We start from the raw sequence: 10138 nt of genomic DNA, 5'->3' as shown, positions 1-10138 counted from the left end.
AGGCTAGAGTTCAGGGCAGGCGGCTGGAATCAGAATCCGGATCAGGCTGAGGGTCGAGAAGCAGACTGCAGATAATCAGAGAAGTTAGAATAGCGAGGGTCAGAAACAAAGGTTAACTTGATCACAGAAACAGCTCGGACATGCACATGTAGAGAGGCAATACTTTGCACAGGATGCTCAGTTAATGAGGCAGATAAAGGCTTAGGGATGAGTAGTAATACAGAACAGGTGACAGGTAATCACAACGCAAATGATGCATACTAATGAGAAAGTATGCAACCCACTAGAACTCAGGAGAAGGCGCTCGTGGTTGAGAGATGGCAGAATCAGGAAGACTGGACGCCGTAACAGAGAGAGTGTCATTCATTCACAGAAACGGATTTACAGAAATGAAATTCCTGGGGGGCTGAGTCAATTCAATTCAAATTCCAATTCATGAATTGAATGGAGGATAATTCTGAAATTCAGAATTTTGACCAAGCCTGGTGTGTTCGAACAACTAAAGTCACAAGCCTGTATTCTGTTATGATGCTTGCCATGAATATCACCTTTAACCATAGTAACAGTGATTAAACTAAGTACATATCAAATACTCCCAAAAAAAAGCACGTGTTCATCAAATGTATACCTGAGTGGTAGGCTATAGACTACACCACACAAATATACATTTCCAATGGAAATCAGTCTTAAACCTTTACATGACATTCAGACATATGCTCATACTGTACTGTATCTTCGTCTCTGTTATTACAAAACGAAAATTAAAACATGCTTGTCCATACGAGACACTTATGTGCAGCGCGGAATGGTTCTTTCACTGTATGACGTGACAGACGACTAGTTGTCTAGTGCTGTTCACACAGCTAGGGTTTGCAGAGAATGGGGTTGTGAGTCCCGAAAGTTTATAGGTGAGAGTTCGTTGATAGAATGCGGTTGTCACTCCCATAAATAACTAAACTGTGTGTGAATGCAACCATATTAGGGAGTCAAATACATCACAACAATATTATATGCCAGTGTGTGAACAGCCATAGTAACCTCTGGGGCTCAGATACAAGCAACTGCCTAGTTTGTGGAGATGGTGAAAATAAAGAATTCAGAGGAGCATAAAACATTTCCGGTGATTGGACACACACGCACACACACTGAAAAGGTTTTAAGCTGTTCAGGTGGAAACTTAACTCTACAGTGAAACCCCTGCATTATTAATTCAGTGAGACTATTGTTTGTTGCTTTTTTTCTATTTTTAGATTTGCTAAGGACCTAAATAATGTTATTATTATTATTATTAAAATGTTATTGAAAAAAAAAATTTAATTAATTAATAATAGTAAAATATTTGTTTTTTTTTCATTGGCTCTTTCAAGAAAATGTATTAATGAAAAAAGAAAAAAATTGCTCTTTGGTAAAAGAAGGTTCCTGACCGCTCGTCCATCGAAAGGTGAAGCTTTTTGTGTGTAACTTTGATAAGTGTGCATTTCATTGCTTCATATTAGAATGTCAATTTCTCACAGTTGAAAGCTCAGCTGGAGAATGTAGCATCTGTATGCGGCTTATGACTCCCATTACACCTGGCATTAACATGCAGTTTGTATCCGGATTAGGGCTGCAACAACTAATCGATAAAATCGATTATAATCGATTATGAAAATCGTTGTCAACGAATGTCATTATCGATTAGTTGGTCTGATTACGTCACGGGGATTGTTTACATGCTACATGCGCTTCTTACATGCGCTTCATGAGGCACACACGCAGTCTCTCTCCCTCGCCGGTCTGTGCGCAACACGGACGGTTTGGAGCACATTATCTTCTGTCTCGCATGCGCACTCTTGATTCCGTGAGTTTGAACTAATTTGCGGGCATCAGGAAACCGCTATCAATATGCAGCATACACGAAAATCATTCACCTTTCGGCAAATTCGCCGTTTTGAAACCAAAATAGGTGACCTGCGTTAATCGTGTATACTTTATGAAGCCATACTGTAGTATAATGTGAGAAAGAAATGTATATTTAAGTAATTAAATTCAAGTTAACGTAAGCTTTTCCCTCCACTGCGGCTGTCAGTCATTCTCTATTCGGTGTTCAAACAGCGCGTAGCGTTACAACAGTTAACATGATGAAACTCTTTCCAAGATGATTCAATGTTATTATTATAATTGATCCGTAGATAAAGGTCTATGGTTTCGTAATATAATGACTATCTTGCTAGACTTTTATTGCTGTAACTTAATCACTTTCTACTGAGTGTCTGTTAGATCACAACACTATAGTAGAGTCGGCGCAGTATAATTGTTCTTCACGTGCACAGTAGCCTAACTTAAATTTAAAACTGTTAAAAGAAAAGGCTTAATAAACTATTGCAAAGATACTGTATAATACACAGTCAATATTGCTTCCTCACTAAACAGCTGTGCATCTGATTTTTAGATGTTTTTCATGAATGTACAACAATACAAAGAGATAGTTTTACCAGAGATAGTGCTACACTTATTGTCTCTTATTTTTTCCCCACTAAGGAATGTTTTTTTTCACTAAATGTTCAGATTTTATAAAATTATTGTGCACTTGTGATTTTTCTATCTAGGCTAAGTTTTTCTGAGTTATCCACTAATCTAGTTTACAATAGCATTTTTGTCATAGGTTATGGTCATATATTTTTTTTATTTGTTGTTTTTCTATATAATGAAGTTGTCTGTATTAAGAAGATTGTTTAACACACAAAAGAGTGTGGTTTTTAGGGTTTTATTTAGTTATAATAAACAAAAAAATGAAATAAATTTTTTATCCGATTAATCGATTAATCGAAAAAATAATCGTCCGATTAATCGATTATCAAAATAATCGTTAGTTGCAGCCCTAATCCGGATAGTATCTGGACTTTTTTTTTTATTGCATCACCAGTGTTTTTGTCTGATGAGCTCAATAAGAAAAAGTTTTTCTCTTGTAAGACTAACTTATAAATCACAATTTGAGCATGTTTGACCTCTCAATCTTGGTCCCACTTTATATTAAAGGAGTCATAACCTAGTATTACCTTGGATACCCACGCTCTCTTATAGTCTTATCAGGCCCTTCTACACTGTAAAATGTAACAAGTTGACTTTACTTAGAAAAAGTGAGGAAACCGATTGCCTTAAATTTTCCAAGTAAAGTATTGTATTAATTCTTAGTTGGCGCAACTTAATAGCATTTGTATAGACAACTTGTAAATCAAGTATACTCAAGTAAAGTTGACTCAAAATAATTAGTTGTGTTAACTTCTTATTAGAGTTCACATTACTAGGAAAAAATTAGGAAACCGATTGCCTTAAAATTTTGAAGTAAGCTGAACTAAACAAATTAAGTTAAGACAAAAAGACAAAACTGAACTCGGGTAAAACATTATTTATTACTCCTCAATTGTCCTTATACACTACAGTGTACAAAACAATGTCATTCAGACACAAAAACAGTTTTTTGTTAATGTAACTAACAATTTTAATCACAAAAACATATTGTTATTCTTGTTAACCCTAAAGCAATTCAAATGTGCAGTGCAAATGCTAAAAAGCATCAACATTAGGGTAATGCAGGAAAATTGACACTTAAGTTGCATTGTAAAAATATGTTAAACAAAAGCATTTAACAATACAACTGTTATAAAACATTTTCAACCAAGGTTGACAAGTGACAATTTATAAATGTTTTGTGTATTTTAGAAATTTTGTACAACCACAAACTCAAAGGGTTAGTTCACCCAAAAATGAAAATTAAGTCAATAATTACTCACCCCCATGCTGTACCAACCCAGCAAGACCTTCGTTCATCTTCGAAAACAAATGAGGATATTTTTGATTCAATTTGAGAGCTGGATCACTGCTACATAGGCTCCTAGGGGACTGAAACTTGACGGCCCAGAAAGTCATTAAAGAACATGTTTAAATATTCCATGTGACGACAGTGGCTCAACTATAAGTTTATCAAACGACGAGAATACTTTTTGTGCGGAAATAAAACAAAAATAACGACTTTATTCGACTATTCCTTTTCTTCCGTCTGGGCCTGAAACAAGACTTAAAAAGATTTCTCGCACATGCGTCATGGAAATCTCTTAAACTCTCGTTTCAGGCCTACAAGGAAGTCAAGTCAAGTCACATTTATTTATATAGCGCTTTTCACAATACAGATTGTATCAAAGCAGCTTCACAGTGAAGGAAGAAAAGGAATAGTCGAATAAAGTCGTTATATTTGTTTGTTTTTTCGCACAAAAAGTATTCTCGTCGCTTGATAAACTTATAGTTGAGCCACTGTAGTCACATGGGATATTTAAACATTTTCTTTATTGACTTCCTGGGCTGTCAAGTGTCATTCCCTTAGGAGCCAATGTAGCAGTGATCCACCTCTCAAATTGAATCAAAAATATCTTCATTTGTGTTCCGAAGACGAACGAAGGTCTTACGGGGTTGGTACAGCATGGGGGTGAGTAATTAATGACTTAATTTTCATTTTTGGGTGAACTAACCCTTTAAAGGGATAGCCACTAAACTGAAAAATCTGTCATAATTTACTCTCCCACATCTCGTAACAAACCTGTAAGTTTGGACATTCTTTGAAACACAAATACAAATATTTAAAATTAACCAGTTAAGCATTTTATGTCCCTCTATTGAAAGTCCAGATGACCCTAACTTAAAAGATATAAAGAGATTATTAAGATGTATTTATGATTTGTTTTAAGACTAGACCTTTCTCTTACGGGTTTGAAACAAGATGAGGGAGTGTAAATTATGACAGAATTTTCAATCTGAAACAACATTTACTTACATGAGCAGAATGTTTTTAGGTGACTGTAGTTTAGGCTTCAGGAATTTGTGTCCCAGACAAGAAAACAGTCTCTGAATAAAATCAAAGGTGTTCTTGAGCGGAGTGTACTTCGAATTAAACGCATATATCAGCTCAAAAAGTAGGCACATGGCATCCGGAAGTTTTTGAAGTTCATCCATAACAATTGCTCCTTCTAGGATAATTGCTGTGTGTGAATCGTCTAAATGCAGTGCTTGTGAAGAATCCTGAGTTTCTCCAGTCATCACAGTTATAATCCCAATGGAAATCTTGGGTGTGTTGCAATCACAGTCCTAATAAAAAAAATACAGAAATATTAAAATTCTAGTTACATTACAAATAGGAAATCTCACAAATGTACATGTAACTTAAAGAATCAGGACCATCACCTTCTGTTCTACATACAACTCAACTAACAGGTAAACATTAAAGTATTGTATGAAAATTAGACATCAGAAAACAATGCACAGTGCAATGATGGCAGAACAAACACACAAGAAAATGTACAATTACATTTGAAGAGTTTGTGTATGGTCTGTTTCTGGGATAGTTGAATGAAGAATAATTGAATGGCTATATGTGATGTATGTGTGGGGGATTAGTTTAGAGAGAAATATACAGAGAATGGTACTTGCCAATATTGTTTTGAAAAAGTCTGAGGTGTCTTCTCCAAAAATGAGGGGAAGTCCACAAAGAACTGCTGTGCGATTTGCAGTGATGTCAGTGCCCTGGAAAACCAAAATAAATTTAAAATTAGTCGGAATAAACTACTTTAAAATGAAGTGATGACTGCTCTGAAAAAAAGTTTTATAACATAGAATTAAATTTTATAAAATAACAGTTACAAAATGTAGTTTAAGAAATAAGCATGAACAAGCTTACCACGAAATTCAGAACGTTTTTTTCCAACTGCCAGAAATGGAGCTGTATGTTGATCAAGTGCTGTGAAAAATTCTTGCTTGAGGTTTTTGCTTGTGATAAACTCTGCATTGATCTGTAAAAGGAAAAAGAACAATGTTATATCTATTATTAGGCTTTTGGTTACTGCGTTATAGGGATACTTAAAAAATTGCCTTATTTACTCAATCTCGTAGTATCCCAAATGTACCTCTATTCTTCAGATAAACGTAAAAGTATATATTTATGACTTAAATGAACACAAACAGTCTGTGTGAAGACATGGAAATGGTGTAGTTCTGGAGTAGCTTCCATGTTTTATATGATAATGCTTCAATAGGAGAGCTCTATTTTCATAGGGGGAAAAAACAGTACTTACATTTCCTTTGCATGTCTCATCTCACAAAGCAAGCTCTGCAAATGAAGAAAATAATATTAAAATACACACTTTTTTAATATACAGCTTTGTATTTTAATTTATAAATCAATAGTGTTCAAACATTTAAAGTGTGGGGTGGGCGATATGGCAAAATATGATATCACAATTCTTTTCATGTTGGTTTTACTGTTTTGCATTAATATTCTGTAATATTTCATGTAATATTCTGTTGCAAATTAAAAGTTATTTTGAAGAATGTGGGTAACCAAACAGTTGATGGTCCCCATTGACTTCCATATCATCCTATGGAAGTCTATGGGGTCATCAACTGTTTGGTTACACGCATTCTTCAAAATATCTTATTTTGTGTTCAGCACAAGAAAGAAATTAATAAAGGTTTGGAACAAAATGAAATTTAGTTAATGATGACACATTTTAATTTTTGGGTGAACTATCCCTTTAAGAAAAAGGCGCATTGGGCCGTCGCTTAAAGACCTGCACGCTTCTTAAATACATAAACACATCCGATTAAATTAAGTTCACTTTTACTTTAGACATAACCAACTGTGTTCATGAAAACATTGTGTATATTCCACAGTATTAGACGCGAAATATAAAGTTTAGTAATCAGGCACTGTTAAGTGGTTGATGCACTCAGAAAATGACATGCGCCCATTTCAGAATAGCACGCAAGTAATTAATGCTACTATATTTTTTCAAAACAGATTGTGGAGAAATTAATCCCACACCCTTAATTTGAAGTAATCCAAAAGTTAAAATATATTAATTTTAGCACTGCTATATTTCTACATAATTATTGCAACATTAAAATATAAATCAGTAAAGTTTTTTTCTCAGTCTACATTATACTCACAATAAAAATAAATAAAACATAAAAATGTTCCTTGATTGAAAGCATGGACCTAACGATTAGGCTACCGATTTGCAAATGCTAGACTGCTCATTTCGATTAGCACAATCCAACACAATCTAAGAATTTGATTAAAATAACACATCCAATGTTCATCTGTAACGCTAGTTTGTTTAATCTGTTTCACTTATTAAACGGTCAATTGTGTATTTTAAGCAATTCAGACATTAAAATAAGACATAAAAAGCACAGACTCACCTTTCCATGTGCTTTCCTCATCCGAAATAATGGTATAACGTTTTCAAATCGGCTCCACCTACTGGTAGAACTGCGCATGACCACTCGAAAATGTTCAACATACTTATTATTTTAAGTAGAGGTTAATTTAATCTTTTGAGTTTAATAACTTACCATGCTAAAAAGTTGTCCTTACTTTATCAAACTTAGTAAGGTCAACAAACTTATTCAAAATAAGTCTTTTTCACTTAATGTTATTAGTAAGATCATCAGTTACATTTTACAGTGTAAAAAAGAAAAGTGGAAAAAAAATAAACACAGAGCTCCTCTGACCCTTATTTCTGAATGCATTATTGTCTCGCGAGATCTGATGCGATATTTTGGCTGTCATGGGCGGTCATTTTAATAATGCAAATGAGGGGCGCGTTGATTGGGGGCAGGAAGGAGGGGGCTTGACACCGCAGGTAACTTCAGCATATCATTCCAAAATGACGGAAGTTGTGAATGAACCCGACCTGGCCGTGACCTACGGAATTCAACCATATATGTTTGAGCCAGAGCTGGAAACGGAATATATAGAGTCAATACGCCTTATTCACAGCAGCGCCATCTTTGATTTTTAATGAGAATGAAAGCGAGGCTGTGAGGGATAGACTTGCATCTCTTCAATGGGCTGTACTGTTATTTAATGTGTTTTCGGATTGTTCTGCTTATGAAACACTGGAAAAATATCTTTCCAAGAAATGTCAGTTGACAAAAAACTCCCGACAATATAAGCTGTGGAAAATTGTAAGTAATCTAGCCGCTTTATTTAGCTTTTTACAGCGGATGCCATTGGAAACACGGTAAGTCTATCCCTCACAGCCTCACTTTCCAACATGGCGCTGCTCTGAATAAGGTCCATGGAAGGACGTCTACATCAACATGTCTCTGAACGGTAAAGACAATAATTTTGACTGAGACATACATTAACATGAGTAACGAGCTAAAACGTTTGTTGCTATTTTCTCCCACATAAGTTTACCTTTTATTTAAATATTTACCTTTTATTAAGTAGACTACATCTCCGTTATTGTAATCTAGATTACAATAATTGAGATGTAGTCTACTTTTTATCAGCTTACAGTGGTTATAGAGATCACGTTTGCTATCATGTGTTGTTTTTGCCTTGTTTCACGTTCACGCACTTCTTATAACTTAATGTTACTGTGTTTACTCAGCTCTTACGGTAATTTTCTGAAGTAAAACTGATGCTTCATCTTGTGTGATGTACAATAAACTTTATTAAACTCATCAGTATATGTTTGATCATCATTCGGATCTGGTCCGAAACAGCAGACTTGTAGGCTATTAATAAATAATGTATACATACAAGCATATGACAAATACGTTATAATAACCGTAATTAAACTACTAACTATGCCTGTTCCATCTCTATACAGCACTCTGACTCTGTAGGCATTATTGTCCTACTCGAAATGAACGTTGTAAAGGATTCCTGTGTAAAATGTTTAGCGCAGACACCTAACGTTGAGCCAGTTGATAGGGTTGTTGGAACAGCGTCATTAAAAATGAATTTCATCCACTGGTCCCAGGTAGTTTGGTCCTTTTTTGGTAGAGAAAACACATTTGAATGTTGATTCTGGCAGTCAACCACAGAGCAACTCACGTGTGCACTACATTTCTGCATCTTTCTTAACTATGAGGGGGAGAGGGACAGCATGGACTTCCTGCAGCATATGTCTGCGGTGTCCATATATGGTATATCCTGCCCCGTCTTGACGTCAAGTCGGGGGAGAAATTAAAATCTCGTATTTGAGTGCGCGTGCATATGGGCTCACTTTTGAATGTCGGCTTCCCGGCCAATGTATAATCGTTAGGCAATCATAACATACATTGATTCTCGTGGAAAAGTGAAAAATGCAGGTTATGACTCCTTTAAGTGGCTTTAAGTACTACTGCATTTACTTACAGTAGTACTTAAAGCCACTTAAATACTTACAATGTACTTATTGTGTTGATTTAGTGAAAACACTTTTGCTGCTGTTGAGGAGTGATATGGGTAAGGTTAGGGACAGGTGAGGTTTAAGGGTTGGTTTAAGGTGTAAGGGATGGGTCAACAGTGTAATTACAAATGGAATTTCAGCTGTAATTGCATGCAGGAAATTATATTTTCAAAATATAAGTACACTTTAAAAACATGTATGTACACAATAAGCAAATTATATCAAATTATTAATTTCAATGTAAGTACAATGTACTTAAGTACATTGTAGCCTCTAAATATAAAGTGGGACCTCATTCTCTGTAGCACAAGTGGGATTTCAGAGTGGAACAGCTTAACAGATTCATGTTATTTTTCACTTTCTCTCTTCAGAAGTCTTCTGCAGATGTAGAACCAAAGATGTCTTTGGCTGATCGGATGAAGATCTTGCAGGAGAAGGAGGAACAATGGAAAACTAAAGGCAAAGGAGCTTTTAATGACTCCAACCAGTTCTCTGTTGCTGGACGAATGGCTAAGAGAGGTGGGGATAAATACTTTGCCTAGTTTGTAGTCAAAGACGAAGGGTGTATTCACCTGCCTTGTTTGGTTCGATTGAATCGAACTCTAGTTCGTTTCCCCCCTTGGTGCGGACCTTTTGGGCAGGTGTGAATACAGCAATCGAACTCGGCTGCGGACCAAACAACCGAACCGAGACCCAGCTGAAGAGGTGGTCTCGGTACGGTTCCAAACGAACTCTGGTACGGTTCGTTTACAGTGTGAACATGAACCGACCCAATTGCAAGAAACCACTGCGTCGAAAGAGAATATTCCGGCTGTCTGGCCTAAATAATGTTATTATTATTAAAATGTTATTGAAAAAATAAATTAATTAATTAATAATAGTACAATATTTGTTTTTTTCATTGGCTCTTTCAAGAAAATGTA

The 10138-nt window shown here is 35.5% G+C and overlaps 2 protein-coding genes across 9 annotated transcripts in view; one reads left to right on the top strand and one right to left on the bottom strand.

Moving 5' to 3' along the window:
- Nucleotides 1-10138, top strand: part of svild (supervillin d) — a 264346-nt gene that overhangs the window by 186553 nt on the left and 67655 nt on the right. For all 8 annotated transcript variants that reach the window (XM_039691113.2, XM_039691117.2, XM_039691110.2 and 5 more), the window contains one exon: nt 9587-9734. In XM_039691113.2, the coding sequence (XP_039547047.2) occupies nt 9587-9734 (148 nt within the window). The remainder of the gene's footprint in view (nt 1-9586; nt 9735-10138) is intronic.
- Nucleotides 4458-7494, bottom strand: LOC120464257 (uncharacterized). Its single transcript, XM_039653635.2, has 5 exons — nt 7231-7494; nt 6102-6136; nt 5708-5819; nt 5461-5553; nt 4458-5118 (listed from the first exon to the last, which is right to left on the bottom strand). Exons 1-5 carry the CDS (start codon nt 7306-7308, stop codon nt 4804-4806), a joined length of 633 nt encoding a protein of 210 aa, XP_039509569.2. The 5' UTR covers nt 7309-7494; the 3' UTR covers nt 4458-4803.

This window comes from Pimephales promelas, chromosome 17 (genome assembly GCF_988280905.1).
Source record: "Pimephales promelas chromosome 17, fPimPro1.hap1.1, whole genome shotgun sequence".
In the NCBI taxonomy this organism is placed as follows: domain Eukaryota; kingdom Metazoa; phylum Chordata; class Actinopteri; order Cypriniformes; family Leuciscidae; genus Pimephales; species Pimephales promelas.
This window is presented reverse-complemented; position numbering and strand designations above follow the sequence as displayed.

What these genes read in the sequence shown, in the direction of transcription:
- LOC120464257 (XM_039653635.2), bottom strand. Translation starts at nt 7,308, where the DNA reads ATGCGCAGTTCTACCAGTAGGTGGAGCCGATTTGAAAACGTTATACCA. An exon ending in ATGAGACATGCAAAGGAAAT is followed by an intron (nt 5,820 to 6,101) that starts GTAAGTACTGTT and finishes TTCCTTTTACAG; the next exon opens with ATCAATGCAGAGTTTATCAC. An exon ending in AAAACGTTCTGAATTTCGTG is followed by an intron (nt 5,554 to 5,707) that starts GTAAGCTTGTTC and finishes TTGGTTTTCCAG; the next exon opens with GGCACTGACATCACTGCAAA.